Here is a 16550-nt window from a genome sequence, read left to right on the forward strand (position 1 = left end):
CTGCTTGGACTCTGGTGCCTCTGGGAATTTCATTTTGGAGTCTTTGGTGAATAAGTTCTGCATCCCGGTGACCCGTCTCGTCAAGCCGCTCTACATTTCTGCAGTCAACGGAGTTAGATTGGATTGCACCGTGCGTTACCGCACAAAACCCCTCTTAATGTGCATTGGACCCCACCACGAAAGGATTGAATTTTTCGTCCTCCCCAACTGCACCTCTGAGGTCCTCCTCCGTCTGCCATGGCTCCAGCTTCATTCTCCCACCCTTGACTGGACCACCGGGGAGATCAAGAACTGGGACTCTGCTTGCCACAAGAGATGCCTCTCCCCCCCTCCCAGTCCCGTCAGGCAAGCCTCAGTGCCTCCTCATGGCCCCCGTCCTTGTGTCACCCTGCCCCATGCCAAGCTTCACCCTCTGCCCTCCCTCCCCATTCCCACTCCTGCTGTACTGCCTGCCTTTGAGGAAACCCTCCATTCACTCCCGGTATCCTCGTCCCAGGTAAAGCAGTTGTCGGACAAAAAAAGGGGGAGACCTAAGGGGGGAGTACTGTTACGCCGAGCGCTCCGGGTCCCTGCTCCTCCCCGGAGCGCTCACGGCGTCTCTCTCCCTGCAGCGCCCCGGTCAGTCCCGCTGACCGGGAGCGCTGCACTGACATGGCCGTCGGGGATGCGATTCGCACAGCGGGACGCGCCCGCTCGCGAATCGCATCCCAAGTCACTTACACGTCCCGGTCCCCTGCTGTCATGTGCTGGCGCACGCGGCTCCGCTCTCTAGGGCGCGCGCGCGCCAGCTCTCTGAGACTTAAAGGGCCAGTGCACCAATGATTGGTGCCTGGCCCAATTAGCTTAATTGGCTTCCACCTGCTCCCTGGCTATATCTGCTCACTGCCCCTGCACTCCCTTGCCGGATCTTGTTGCCTTGTGCCAGTGAAAGCGTTTAGTGTTGTCCAAAGCCTGTGTTACCTGAACTCCTGCTATCCATCTTGACTACGAACCTTGCCGCCTGCCCCGACCTTCTGCTACGTCTGACCTTGCCTCTGCCTAGTCCTTCTGTCCCACGCCTTCTCAGCAGTCAGCGAGGTTGAGCCGTTGCTAGTGGATACGACCTGGTTGCTACTGCCGCAGCAAGACCATCCCGCTTTGCGGCGGGCTCTGGTGAACACCAGTAGCCTCTTAGAACCGGTCCACTAGCACGGTCCACGCCAATCCCTCGCTGACACAGAGGATCCACTGCCTGTAAGCCGAATCGTGACAGCTATCCTACTCTGCACAGTTCCTGACATGGACAGAGGTGTCAGCAGAGAGCACTGTGGTCCGACTGAAAAGAACTCCAGAAAGAAATGCTACTTCCTTTGGAGTATACAGCAGCTGATAAATACTGGAAGGATTAAGATTTTTAAATAGAAGTAATTTACACATCTGTTTGTGTAGCTTTCTGGCACCAATTGATTTGACAACATTTTTTTCCACCGGAGTACCCCTTCAATACATATGATTCTGTATGCAAGTGTGTCACTTTTAGGACTACATGATTCACATACTGTAGCTCTCAAACCATTGCTATAAAACATAATACAACTAATGATGCATGTATGTTCACCATACAGTTCTAATGAATGTCATTATATATCGCAGGTACATAACAGAATTTGTAAACCTAGGCAATGTTTCAGCTCTTCGAACTTTCAGAGTATTAAGAGCTTTGAAAACTATTTCTGTAATCCCAGGTAAGAAGTAAGTGGTGTGAGGTGTTAGGCCCCTTGTACATCCAACTGTTTCTTTGTGTCTGTCATTGTGTTTGTAAGAAAAATAATGTAAAATTATATAAGCATTATGTTCAGTGTTTCTAAAACATCTTTTACAAATGTGGGTGGGGAAGATAAACAAAATGGCAGAAACAAATGCTGGTGAGCAAGGAGAAACTGCAATCACCAGCAGGGCTGGGGCACACTGCAGGGTTTTACATACCCCCCCGCACGCTGCTGATTGGCCCGGTGGGTTTTACATACCTCCCCGCACGCTGCTGATTGGCCCGGTGGGTTTTACATACCTCCCCCCACGCTGCTGATTGGCCCGGCGAGTTCTACATACCATTCCCCCACACTGCTGATTGGCCCGGCGGGTTCTACATACCATTCCCCCACACTGCTGATTGGCCCGGCGGGTTCTACATACCATTCCCCCACACTGCTGATTGGCCTGGCGTCAGGGTGGATAGAGCGCAGAATGTGACGTCTGGCCAGGTGCAAACGTTACACACAACCTGAGGACAAGTGGAGTGCTGTTTTTGGAAGAGATGAGCTCTCGTTTTCTCGTGTTCTTGTTTATAGAACTTATTTAAGAAAGAAAGAAAAAATGCTATAAGCATTATGTTCAGTGTTTCTAAAATGTCTTTTACAAATGTGGGTGGGGGAGGGATATCCACCACCCAACATAGAAAGGTCTGAAACCAAAAGAAGTTCCATCTCTTGGTTAAGCTCCTTAGCCCTTAAAGGAGTACTCCGGTGCTTACACATCTTATCCCCTATCCAAAGGATAGGGGATAAGATGCCTGATCGCGGGAGTCCCGCAGCTGGGGACCCCCGTGATCATGCACGCGGCACCCCGTTTATAATCAGTCCCCGGAGCGTGTTCGCTCCGGGTCTGATTACGGTCGACCGCAGGGCCGGCGGCGTGTGACGTCACGCCTCTGCCCCTGTGTGACATCACGCTCCACCCCTCAATGCAAGCCTACAGGAGGGGGCTTGATAGCCATCACGCCCCCTCCCGTAGGCTTGCATTGAGGGGCGGAGCGTGACGTCACACGGGGGCGGAGGCGTGACGTCACACGGGGGCGGAGGCGTGACGTCACACGCCGCCGTCCCTGCGGTCGACTGTAATCAGACCCGGGGACCGATTACAAACGGGGTGCCGCGTGCATGATCCCGGGGGTCCCCAGCTGCGGGACTCCCGCGATCAGGCATCTTATCCCCTATCCTTTGGATAGGGGATAAGATGTGTACGCACTGGAGTACTCCTTTAAAAAAAAATATATTATTTCATTTGTCTTTTATTCATCATTTTTACATAAAGAATACATTATTAAGTATTAACTTGTTCTGCTGAATCATGCAAGACATATTTATCAACTTACATCAATAAAAAAAATGCTCCAGTGTCTAGACCAGTGTTTCCCAGTAGCAAAACTATACCTGGTTGGGAAACACTGGTCTAGGTATTGCACCCCCTAGTGTTCGTTTGATTCGCTTTGTGAATGTCCATCTAATTTGTCCAGCCATAGTGCTTAATAACTCAGTCCCACCGCCCAGATCAGTGTTTTACAAATAGTGTGTCTCCAGCTGTTGCAACACTTCAACTCCTAGCATGCCCAGGCAGCCAAAGGCTGTCTGGGCATGCTGGGAGTTGTGGTTTTGCAACAGCTGGAGACACACTGTTTGGAAAACACTGACCTATATCCTTTAGTACAAAGGAGATGGATGGATTTTTTTTGTTGTTGTGCAGGGCAGCCCGTAAGAATCGATGCGGTAGGTGGGGAATTTTAAAAATAAGAGAAATTACAAATATGTATCAGCAACATCTAGGCACAGAATAAAAAATAAAATCTGAAATAAATAGAAAAATGCAATATTAAAATTTGAGGCATCCCATTAATATGCAGTAGAAGGAGTTATCACTCCATTTGTGTACATCTGACCTTACACATTAAAGGGGTTGTCCAGGTGTTATAAATGTTTCACTATCGTGCCTGTGAAACCAAGTTATGTCTTAAGTACAATTACTTGCCTTATATATGTGGGGTGTTGTCTCGAGCCTTTCCCAGGATCCTGTGCGGCTTGAGACAATCACAGGTGTCTTGGCTTCTTCTTTTTTTCCTGACAAGCCAGGCCTCCATGACATGTGCGGTCCAGTTGCACGTGCCGCCGCCCCTGTGATCAGCTGTTGTCTTGAGCCGAACAGGATCCTGGGAAAGGCTCAAGACAACAGTCATCACGATCGGAAGAGTGCTGAACTAGAGGAAAAATGAAATGACAAAAAAGGGTCAATCTACCCCAAACATGTAAAACACTTGGCATCACAGGCACAATATGGAAAGGAAAGGTTAATAAAACCTGGATAACCCCTTTAAAGTCAACCGATCCTCCCAATACTAGACGTGTCTGGCAGCAGCATTCTTTCCTCTCTCCATTTAGAATACATGCATCTCGAGATTGGAAGACCCTCCAGCCCCTTCCAGGCTGCTTGCAGAAACTAGAAATCAAAAAACAGCTGAACAGGTTATTTTACGTACCGTAGTTTGCATAACACCCATTGAGGCTACTTGGAATTGCATAAATTGTGTAGCAACACTCAGGAGTAATAATAAGTAAAAAAAAAAAAAAAAAGGTCATGTGACCCTCAGACTGTTGCAATATTTTCAAAATAGTCCTCGTGGAAACACTTGATGCTGCATTTCCCCACAATTCACAGGCCCTTTTGAAATTTAGTTAAAGGGGTACTCCGGTGGAAAGCTATTTTTTTTTTTTTTTTTTTTTTATCAACTGGTGCCAAAAAGTTAAACAGATTTTTTATATTACTTCTATTTAAACATCTTAATCCTTCCAGTACTTATCAGCTGCTGTATGCTCCAGAGGAAGTTGTGTAGTTCTTTTCTGTCTGACCACAGTGCTCTCTGTTGACACCTCTGTCCATGTCATGAACTGTCCAGAGCAGGAGAGGTTTGCCATGGGGATTTGCTTTTACTCCTGACATGGACAGAGGTGTCAGCAGAGAGCATTGTGGTCAGACAGAAAAGATCTACACAACTTCCTCTGGAGCATACAGCAGCTGATAAGTACTGGAAGGATTAAGATGTTTAAATAGAAGTAATATACAAATCTGTTTAACTTTTTGGCACCAGTTGAGTTTAAAAAAAAAAAATGTTTTTCACCAGAGTACCCCTTTAAGGCCAAAATCAAAATCACTTGATCAACCCTATTTCCCATGTTTGTCATATGGACACTTTATGATCTATGATTCTTTTGATCCTGACTTCATTATAAACCCTTATGGGACCATATCAAGGACTCTAAGACATGCCATATCATGCCCATCAGAATCTGGCCTAAGGCAGTACATGGTACACATTCCCCTTGTTAATTTTCGTCTTTGTATTAAAGGCTTGAAGACCATTGTGGGGGCCCTGATCCAATCGGTTAAGAAGCTTTCGGATGTGATGATCCTCACAGTGTTTTGTCTGAGTGTGTTTGCACTAATAGGACTTCAGCTATTCATGGGACACCTAAGGAATAAATGTGTGTACCTCCCGAATGGTTTACCTGAAAATATAAGCATTGAAGAATATGTCAAGAATGAAAGTAAGTCCTGATATCTGGTAAAAAATGGTTTCTTCAAATATAAATAAATAAATATATATATATATACATATGTAAAGCAGATTTTGCCTAAAGAATGAAATTCCTAAATTTCCATAGTGTGAACCTAGCCTTAGTCTAAACCTGAACCTACTAACTCTGGTGTTTTGGCTGGCTGTCTAAGGCTAGCTCCACACTGAGAAAGCTCCAGAAAGAAAAAATCTGAGTGCACCTAGTACTATCCGCGCTAGGACTGTGCAGACATTAGCGTCCCTATAGACAGCAATGTCTGTTGTGTGAATTCCACCTAAAGAATGACTGAGCCTAAAGAATATCCGCTGCTGTTCTGTAGCGTTATCTATGCAGCGGAATCCTATTGCCAGCAATGGGATTCTGCTGCACTGGATTTTACGACTGAAATTCCTAAGTTGAATATTTGATGGAAATTTGGTATGGTGGCCTTCCGACTGACTGGGAAGAGTCAGACATGTAGTATTTTTATTAGCCGTCCCTATTGTTCTGGGAGAGAAATGCTGCCTTCAGAACTGTCTGGTTGCAGCCTACCTCTCAATCCCTGTTGAGGAAACATCAACATTCAGCCGAGCCGAACAACTGTGTGTATGGGGAGGAGGGGAGAGATAGCTGATGGCCTAAAGAATATTCAGCTGACAATAAATGAACGTGTATAGCCACATAACGATATTAGCGAGGAATATTCCACTAGGAAATTCCACTGCAGCAGAGTCCAATTGATTTCAATAGGATTCTGCTGCCCTGTGCACACTGCAGAAGTTTTGCGGCAGATGTACGGCTCATAGACGGCAATGCATTTCCGAGTGGAATTCGCAGAAAGCATAAACAAGGCTATTCCTTGGATTCCTGCTCAGGAATTCATCGCATCTAGGATTCGGCGCATTTCCGGGTGGTTATTCAAATGTGCGTAATGTCTACCCATGTTTTGTGGCCAGACATTCCGCACGGAATCGGGCATGTGAACATTAACCGGACACCCTGGGGGAGATTTATCTGAGACCTGTCCAGAGAAAAAGTTGCTAAGTAGTGTTGAGTACGAAAATTCTAAATACAAATTTTTACCGCAAATATCGGCACTTATATGCGAATATTTAGAATATATAGCACTATATATTCGTAATGACGAATATTTATTTGTTTTTTTTCTTCACAGTACACATCACAACAATGATACTGTGTACTGTGTAAAAAAAAAAAGTGATCATCCCTCCCTGCTTCCAGCTTGTGGTCCAAAGAAGGCTCCAATATTATTTATTGTGTGAGTCGGTGTGGAGCGCGAATATTTTGTATACGTGAATATGCATATATTCGTGAATATCGGCACTTCCAGAGTACACTGATCCCTCCCTTCTTTTATCATTAGATAGGGTAGGTTAGTTTAGCAGATAGGTTCTAGTGTAGCGTATAGTGTTAATTGAAAGATATCATCGCGCATGCGCACTATACAAATTTCATTACGATTTTCGCATGGAAAAAAAAGTGAATGAACATAGCAAATATGCGAATTTTGCGAACATAGGACGAATATTCATCCATATATTCGCGAAATATCTCAAATTCGTATATCACTTTTGTTGAGTGGCCCATAGCAACAAATCAGATTGCTACTTTCTTTTTTGAAAAAGGCCTGTGTAAAATGATAGAAGCGATCTGATTGGTTGCTATGGGCAACTCAGCAGCTTTTCCAGGAAAGGAAAATTTAACCACAACACTGTAACATTCCATCCCACCCCAGGACTCGAACCACCACCAGGGTGTCCCATCCACTGTACTTCTGAGACCCTCCTGCTTATCTTACAGTTTTACATACCATGAGATCCCCATAGAGCACAATGGGCCTATTGGTTTCAATGGGCAAAAAAAATCACAGAATTAAAGCACTAGCCCAATAGTTCCCTAAAGAAGGGAGGGTTCAATGTTTGCGAATATTCGCGTCCCGGTCTTACATAGTAGTATTAGAACCTTCTTTGGACCACACAAGCTGGAAGCAGAGAGGGATGATCAGTGATCACTGTGATGTGTACTGTGAAAAAAAAGCGAATATTCGTAATTGCGAATATATAGTGCTATATTCGCAATATTCGCGGTTAAAATTCGCATTGCGAATATTCGCGAGCAACACTGATCATTAGCATTCTTCTACCAAAGAAGAACATCCCTTTACATTCAGGAGCTGAACCATCATTCATACTAAAATGACAAAACCAAAGCAAAATAACCAGTTTGTATACCTAATGATTTCCTCGCAGACATTTTAGACGTTAAGCCTGCAACGATAAATTGCACTTTTGTTCCAGTTCTATGAGTGATGTTAATCTAATGTGTCTTTCAAGCCTGAAGCTGTAATGATAGCATTGATTAAATTACATTGCAAAATGTTACGTTCACATACAAAATGCTTGGACGTTGTACATCTGTATCTTGAGCTAAATGACGCACATTAGTTCATGCTTGTCTCATCTGGAGTCGGGTCATCCATCAGTGAGCGGGCAACAATAGCCTTCATGCCGGGGCCACTGAGTTAGAGGCAGTGTATTCTTGCGGTGCATTCTAAGAAAAATAGAATACGAGGAACGTAGATAACAGGACTACGACCCGTGACGTGAACCGTACAGATCGTACATAGCACGTATTCTGTCAAAATGTCTAACCTAAGATGTTGTAGCGTACGGCATACAGAAGGAGAAGCTTCTAGAGCACTGGTCTCCAAATTGTGGCCTTCCAGATGTTGCAAAACTACAACTCCCAGCATGCCCGGACAGCCGTTGGCTGTCCAGGCATGCTGGGAGTTGTAGTTTTGCAACATAAGGAGTCCCACAGTTTGGAGACCACTCTCAAAATGGTGCTTTGCTACTCAGGACAAAAGTTTCCAATTAGAGATGAGCGAACTTACAGTAAATTCGATTCGTCACAAACTTCTCGGCTCAGCAGTTGATGACTTTTCCTGCATAAATTAGTTCAGCTTTCCGGTGCTCCGGTGGGCTGGAAAAGGTGGCTACAGTCCTAGGAGACTCTTTCCTAGGAATGTATCCACCTTTTCCTGCCCACCGGAGCACCTGAAGGCTGAACTAATTTACGCAGGAAAAGTACTCAACTGCCGAGCCGAGAAGTTCGTGACGAATCGAATTTACTGCAAGTTCGCTCATCTCTATTTCCAATGTTTCCAATCCCCCTCCATTTCCATGAGCCACTTCCATGTTTTCTAACAATGCAGCTCTGCCGGAGAGGACAGTCCATTACAGGTTCTTGCTATCTAGGGCTTCTTTCATGCTGTGTTAAAGGGGTTCCCTGCTGGAAAACGTTATTATTATTTTATTTGTATTTTTTTTACATCAACTGGTGCCAGAAAGTTAAACAGATTTGTAAATTACTTCTATTAAAAATGTTTTAATCCTTCCAGTACTTATTAGCTGCTGAATACTACAGAGGAAATTGTTTTCTTTTTGGAACACAGTGCTCTCTGCTGACATCATGACCACAGTGCTCTCTGCTGACATCTCTGTCCATTTTAGTAACTGTCCAGAGCAGCATATATTTGCTATGGGGATTTTCTCCTACTTTGGACAGTTCTTAACCCCTTAAGGACCGGAGGTTTTTCCGTTTTTGCATTTTCGTTTTTTGCTCCTTGCCTTTAAAAAATCATAACTCTTTCAAATTTACACCTAAAAATCCATATGATGGCTTATTTTTTGCGCCACCAATTCTACTTTGTAATGACGTCAGTCATTTTGCCCAAAAATCTATGGTGAAGCGGGAAAAAAAATCATTGTGCGACAAAATTTTAAAAAAAACGCTGTTTTGTAATTTTTGGGGGCTTCCGTTTCTACGTAGTACATTTTTCGGTAAAAATGACACCTGATATGTATTCTGTAGGTCCATACGATTAAAATGATACCCTACTTATATAGGTTTGATTTTGTCGGACTTCTGGAAAAAAATCATAACTACATGCAGGAAAATTAATACGTTTAAAATTGTCATCTTCTGACCCCTATAACTTTTTTATTTTTCCGTGTATGGGGCGGTATGAGGGCTCATTTTTTGCGCCGTGATCTGAAGTTTTTAACGGTACAATTTTTGCATTGATAGGACTTATTGATCGCTTTTTATTCATTTTTTCATGATATAAAAAGTGACCAAAAATGCACTATTTTGGACTTTGGAATTTTTTTGCGCGCACGCCATTGACCGTGCGGTTTAATTAACGATATATTTTTATAATTCGGACATTTCCGCACGCGGCGATACCATTTATGTTTATTTTTATTTTTATTTACACTGTGTTTTTTCTTTTATGGGAAAAGGGGGGTGATTCAAACTTTTAATAGGGAAGGGGTTAAATGATGTTTATTCACTTTTTTTTGCACTTTTTTTTTGCAGTGTTATAGGTCCCATAGGGACCTATAACACTGCACACACTGATCTTTTACATTGATCACTGGTTTCTCATAAGAAACCAGTGATCGATGATTCTGCCGCATGACTGCTCATGCCTGGATCTCAGGCACTGAGCTGTCATTCGGCGATCGGACAGCGAGGAGGCAGGTAGGGGCCCTCCCGCTGTCCTGTCAGCTGTTCGGGATGCCGCGATTTCACCGCGGCTATCCCGAACAGCCCACTGAGCTAGCCGGCATGCTTTCGGTTTCACTTTAGACGCGGCGTTCAACTTTGAACGCCGCTTCTAAAGGGTTAATAGCGCGCGGCACAGCGATCAATGCCGCGCGCTATTAGCCACGGGTCCCGGCCGTTGTTAGAGGCCGGGCCCGAACCGCTATGACGCGGGGCCACGCCGTGGCCCCGCGTTATAGATCGGGAGTGGACACATGACGTTCCAGTACGTCATGTGTCCTTAAGGGGTTAAAGGGTACCTTTCATCGAAAAAAAAAACTTTTGATATATTATAGATTGATGTATGCAGAATAACTTTCCAATAGCATGTTATTAAAAAATATGCTTCTTTCTATTTAATTTTCCACTTTGAAAAAATGACCACTAGGGGTCTCCCTACCAGTTTTTGTTTATAGATTTCAGTCTTATGCTGTAGTCCTAAATCTCAGACTGCAGCCGGGACACAGACAAGCTCAACATTGCTCCCTGGCAGTGAGCAGTGGTGAGTTTGTCTGTGTTCCGGCTGCAGTCTGAGATTTAGGACTCCAGCATGAGTCTGAAAAAAAAAAAAAAAAAAAAAAAAAAAAAAAAAGGACTGGTAGGGAGACCCCTAGTGGTAATTTTTTCAAAGTGTAAAAAAGCAGAGAGCTCTGTGTTCCAAAAAGAAAACCATTTCCTCTGTAGTATTCAGCAGCTAATAAGTACTGGAAGGATTAAGATTTTTTTTTTACAGAAGTAATTTACAAATCTGTTTAACTTTCTGGCACCAGTTGATTAAAAAAAAAAAAAGTTTTCCACGGGTACCCCTTTAAGCAGATTTGTAAATTTCTTCTATTAAAAAATCGTAATCCTTCCAGTACTTATCAGCTGCTGTATTCTCCACAGGAAGTTCTTTTCTTTTTGCATTTCTTTTCTGTCTGACCACAGAGCTCTCTGCTGATACTTCTGTCCATGTCAGGAACTGTACAGAGTACAAGCAAATCCGCATAGCAAAGCTATCCTACTCTGGACAGTTCCTGACATGAACAGAGAGAGCACTGTGGTCAGACAGAAAAGAAATTCAAAAAGAAGAAAAACTTCCTGTGGAGCATACCACAGCTGATAAGTACTGGAAGGATTAAGGATTTTTAACTAGAAGTAATTTACAGATTTGTTTAACTTTCTGCCACCAGTTGATTTAAAAAAAATAATGTTCTCCATCTTAACCCCTTTAAGTGTGACTTTTTGTGCGCCTTTTCGAGCCGTGTGACAAAATTCCCGACTTTTTCATAATGCTGTCTACTGTCAGTCAGGGCTGGTGTAGATTTGCGCCTTAGTAAGCGCATTGCACCAAAATATGCGCCAAACTGAAAAATCGTACATCATAAACTCCTGACCACTACATGATGTCAACTGAAATCAAAACTTGGTATGGATTTGTATGGAAAAATCTTCTAAATGAAAAGTCAAAAAACTTTGGCGCCAAAAAATCACTGTGCCAAAGAAAAGTGCCTAAAGACAAAAAGACACCGGGAGCGCTCCTTTGTGTAGAATATTCAGTAGCGGTGATAGCGTTAAAGATAACAAAAATGCCCTCATCTGAATAGATGGTGCGAATGAAAGGCACAACACTCTCAGAAAACACATCCCGAAGAGACTGACTAGCTGCAGCGGCTCCCCATGCTGACAAACAGGCGCGCAGATAACCAGAGAACAATAGATACGAAGGGCAGGAGCTTGTGTCGCGCTGCCAGGACGGTAACGCCATGAACTCCACTTAAGAACATAAATTTACTTTTATTAATAATACACATGCAACGTGTTTTAAGGCTGCGTCAGCCTTTTCTTCAGGTGTGACACCAAAATGATGCAGAAATCCACATATAGATAAAACAGGGACATGTCATGTGTCAAACAGGAAGTGACGTTTCGCCATATACACAATACTTATTAAAACATATTACTACAACCAACAGAATAATCAATAATACATGCAGATCCCTATTAGTACACAATAATCTTAATAAATAATAATAAAATTCAAATGCGAATATAAAACATACTACCAATACTTACAAAGATTAATCAGTCTTTTCAATCATTTCATTAAGACCATCAGGAGACAAAGTATTCAGCTTCAGATGAGTAACACACACTTTATATCTTGCTAGTTGTTACTATAGGGACCAAGGGATGTATTGTCTTCTTTATTTATTTATTTTTTTTAAGCAGGCAGCCTGGCCATGTCTTTAGAAAAACACTTTTTGCTGGACAACCCCTTTAAGAGGAGTTGAGCACCCTCAAACACACAATGCTCAATCCCATTGCAGTATATGTAGGGTATATCATTGCTTCTTACTACAGTTAGGAAATAAGGACTCATATTACCCTAAAGCGGAAAGGAATCACATTGTAATGACCACTGCAGGAGAAAAGGTGCGGCTGCAGGAAGCTTACGGCTGGGGATCACCTGACAATCTCTCTAAATCATTACTTACCCCCATAATAATTACACACAGCTACAGGACACCCTGCCATCACTGCTACTCCAGGAAACCCAATTATAGGAAGGAGTTATCCAATATGAACAATTCATTTAACTTGCCCTTCAAAATGTATTAAAAGACTGTGCTCCTATGGTTCTTGCTGAATATTTAGACGTTGTATTCAACATTTTAGCTATATATATATATATATATATATATATATATATATATATATACATGTGTGTGTGTGTATATATATATATATATATATATATATATATGTGGTAATGGGGTGTGATGCAGGGCAGATGGCGTTAACCCCTTGTATTCGTGGCGCCAGGGCGTGGTTTATCCCCGATACCACCCGAAGTCATGCCGCTGGATCCTGGGCTAGGCACGGGGGCAATAATGACTCTGACGCTAAGTTACGGAAAACAGTAGCTTCACTGAGGGTAGATAGATGGTAAAGTCTATACAGTTCAGCCAGGGCCCACGGAGGTGACCAGTGACTCAGAGACCTTAAGTGCTTGCTGGGACTTGTAGTAGGACTGTACAATTAAATGGGTAACTGGACCACCACATAAATATTTTTTTAATTTTACTTTTTTTTTTTGCAGGTGTTGTTTATAAGGAGAGAGGTCAGAAGGATCCTTTGCTTTGTGGCAATAGCTCAGATTCCGGGTAAGGAAATACTTCACAATTGCCTTTTATGGTGCTGGAAAAACCTAAACAGACATTGACCATCCAGTCATTTTCAGTATTTACAGGGGACAGAATGGAGGAATATCTTTTCCTGTTCCCGGGGACTCCTCTCCTGTCCTGTGCTCATCCACTATAGCTTCTGAGTTGAGAGGGGGCAGATACCATAGCGAACTTATTACATACAGGGCAAAACCGCACCCTTATGAGATGGCCGTCAGTAGCATATTATTCCAGATGTCAGTTTCACCTACATGTGATGAGCACCATATGGTTTTGTCCGCATGTGATGATTGTGATATAGTTACCTACCGCGATCATTTCGGAAATACCTTTCAAGAGGTGTGCGGAGTAGAAGTGGAATGCAGAGAAATGAGAAAGGGTAATACCTTTGCTTGGTTCCTGGCACTTTGCTTCTACCTTCTGAGGCGAGAGAGGGCGGGTGCCATCAATCATTATAAAACTGGGGTATAGACGTACTAAGACACAATGTTACAGTCATCTCATCCGGGCGAAATGTTGGTTTTGCCCACATGGGAAGATTGTGATTAGTGTTGGGCGCGAATATTCGCAATGCGAATATTTATCGCAAATATCGCATATTCGCGAATTCACGAATATAGCGCTAAATATTCCCAATTACGAATATTCACATTTTTTTTTTCACAGTACACATCACAGTGATCATCCTTCCCTGCTTCCAGCTCGTGGTGTAAACAAGGCTCCAATACTAGTTACTGTGTCAGACTGCCGGGCGCCCGAAAATTCACATATGCGCATATATTTCGCACATTTTGATCCCTCCCTTCTTTTAGCTCTTTCATCACGTGATAATGCGCATGCGCATGTGAATTTTATGGTGAATGTGCTTGCAAATGTTATGGCGCATAGTAAAAAAAAGGCTGCGAATATGCAAATTTTGTGAATATTCGTCCATATGTTCTCAAAATATCGCAAATTCGAATATGGCCTATGCCGCTCAACACTATGGTTTCACCCGCATGCAAGGATTGTGTTAGGGATGTGTGTGTGTCAGTCACCTGCTTTCTTACCTTGGAAGTATTATTTACTACATTGGGAAAGGACATTCAAAATTTCCAATGTGCAAAAAGAATCTGAAAATTTCTGCAAAAATGAGACGATAAAATCTATATTTTTACCTGTATTATTACTGACCCATACCATATACAAATGTATTAGATTTTTATTTTTTAGAGTTGGAATGTTTATGATAATCCTGTATCATCTCATTCACACTTTTGTATGAAAATATGGATGAAATACAGATGTGTAATACAGATTGTTTTCTTTTCAGTTTTTAGTTTGTTTGTTTTTTCACATTAAATTGCAGGGGTTCTCAACTGGTGGTATGCGTACCCCTAGGGGTACGCTATGGGTTGCGCGGGGGTACACCAATGCACTGACAAATACCGACCATGCATTGGCCAGTATTTGTCAGTGCAGAGCGGGGAATGGCCGCGGCAGCTCTTAGTATATGTTAGCCCAGGCGGATCGGAGGGGTGGGGGAGGTTATGGGGGGAGAGAAATAATGGCACAAGGGCATCAAGATGGAGGTGGTAGGGATAATGGAAAAAGGGGATCAGAGAGAGGGGGGGATAATGGCACAAGGGGGATTAAGATGGAGGGGGGATAGTGGCAAAAGGGGATCAGAGGGAGGGGAGAATAATGGCACAGGGAGATTAAGATGGAGGGGGGGTTAATGATTATCCCCCCCTCCATTTTAACCCCCCTGTGCCATTATTCCCCCCTCCCTCTGATCCCCTTTTGCCACTATCCCTCCCCCTCCCTCTTAATCCCCTTGTCCCATTATTCCCCCCTCCCTCTGATCTCCATTTTGCCATATGGGATAATAATGGCACAAGGGGATTAAGATGGAGGGGGGGAATAATAGCAAAATGGGATCAGAGGGAGGGGGGAATAATGGCACAAGGGCATTAAGATGGAGGGGGGAATAATAACACAAGGGGATTAAGATGGAGGGGGGGGATAATGGCAAAAGGGAATAAGAAGGAGGGGAAATAATTGCACAAGGGAATTATTAAGATGGAGGGAGAATAATGGCGCAAGGGGATAAAGATGGAGGAGGAATAATAGCACAGGGGATAAAGATGGTGGAGGAATAATACAACAAGGGGATAAAGATGGAGGGAGAATAATAACACAAGGGGATAAAGATGGAGGAGGAATAATAACACAAGGGGATAAAGATGGAGGGGGAATAACACAGGGGGATTAAGATGGAGGGGGGGGGGATAATGGCAAAAGGGGATAAGAAGGAGGGGAAATAATGGCACAAGGGAATCATTAAGATGGAGGAATAATGGTGCAAGGGGATAAAGATGGAGGAGGAATAATAGCTCAAGGGAATTAAGATGGAGGGGAGAATAATAACACAAGGGGATAAATATTGAGGAGGAATAATAACACAAGGGGATAAAGATGGAGGAGGAATAATAACACAAGGGGATTAAGATGGAGAAGGAATAATAACACAAGGGGATAAAGATGGAGGAGGAATAATAACAGAAGGGGATAAAGATGGAGGAGGAATAATAACACAAGGGGATTAAGATGGAGAAGGAATAATAACACAAGGGGATAAAGATGGAGGGAGAATAATAACACAAGGGGATAAAGATGGAGGAGGGAATAATAACACAAGGGGATTAAGATGGAGGAGGAATAATAACACAAGGGGATAAAGATGGAGGAGGAATAATAACACAAGGGGATAAAGATGGAGGGGGAATAATAACACAAGGGAATTAAGATGGAGAAGGAATAATAACACAAGGGGATAAAGATGGAGGGAGAATAATAACACAAGGGGATAAAGATGGAGGGGGAATAATAACACAAGGGGATAAAGATGGAGGAGGAATAATAACACAAGGGGATAAAGATGGAGGAGGAATAATAACACAGGGGGATAAAGATGGAGGAGGAGAAATAATAACACAAGGGGATAAAGATGGAGGAGGAATAATGGCACAAGGGGATAAAGATGGAGGAGGAGGAATAATGGGACAAGGGGATGAAGATGGAGGAGGAATAATAACACAAGGGGATTAAGATGGAGGGGGTATAATAACACAAGGGGATAAAGATGGAGGAGGAATAATAACACAAGGGGATTAATATGGAGGAGGAATAATAACACAAGGGGATAAAGATGAAGGAGGAATAATAACACAAGTGGATAAAGATGGAGGAGGAATAATAACACAAGGGGATAAAGATGGAGGAGGAATAATGGGACAAGGGGATGAAGATGGAGGAGGAATAATAACACAAGGGGATAAAGATGGAGGGAGAATAATAACACAAGGGGATAAAGATGGAGGGAGAATAATAACACAAGGGGATAAAGATGGAG

At 43.1% G+C, this 16550-nt stretch overlaps 1 protein-coding gene across 6 annotated transcripts in view; it reads left to right on the plus strand.

Annotated features, from left to right (window-relative positions):
• Positions 1-16550, plus strand: part of LOC130284490 (sodium channel protein type 2 subunit alpha-like) — a 232654-nt gene that overhangs the window by 132980 nt on the left and 83124 nt on the right. For all 6 annotated transcript variants that reach the window (XM_056534885.1, XM_056534888.1, XM_056534889.1 and 3 more), the window contains 3 exons: positions 1633-1724; positions 5154-5351; positions 13072-13135. In XM_056534885.1, coding sequence (XP_056390860.1) covers positions 1633-1724; positions 5154-5351; positions 13072-13135 — 354 coding nt within the window. The remainder of the gene's footprint in view (positions 1-1632; positions 1725-5153; positions 5352-13071; positions 13136-16550) is intronic.

This window comes from Hyla sarda, chromosome 8 (genome assembly GCF_029499605.1).
Source record: "Hyla sarda isolate aHylSar1 chromosome 8, aHylSar1.hap1, whole genome shotgun sequence".
NCBI classification, from domain to species: Eukaryota; Metazoa; Chordata; class Amphibia; order Anura; family Hylidae; genus Hyla; species Hyla sarda.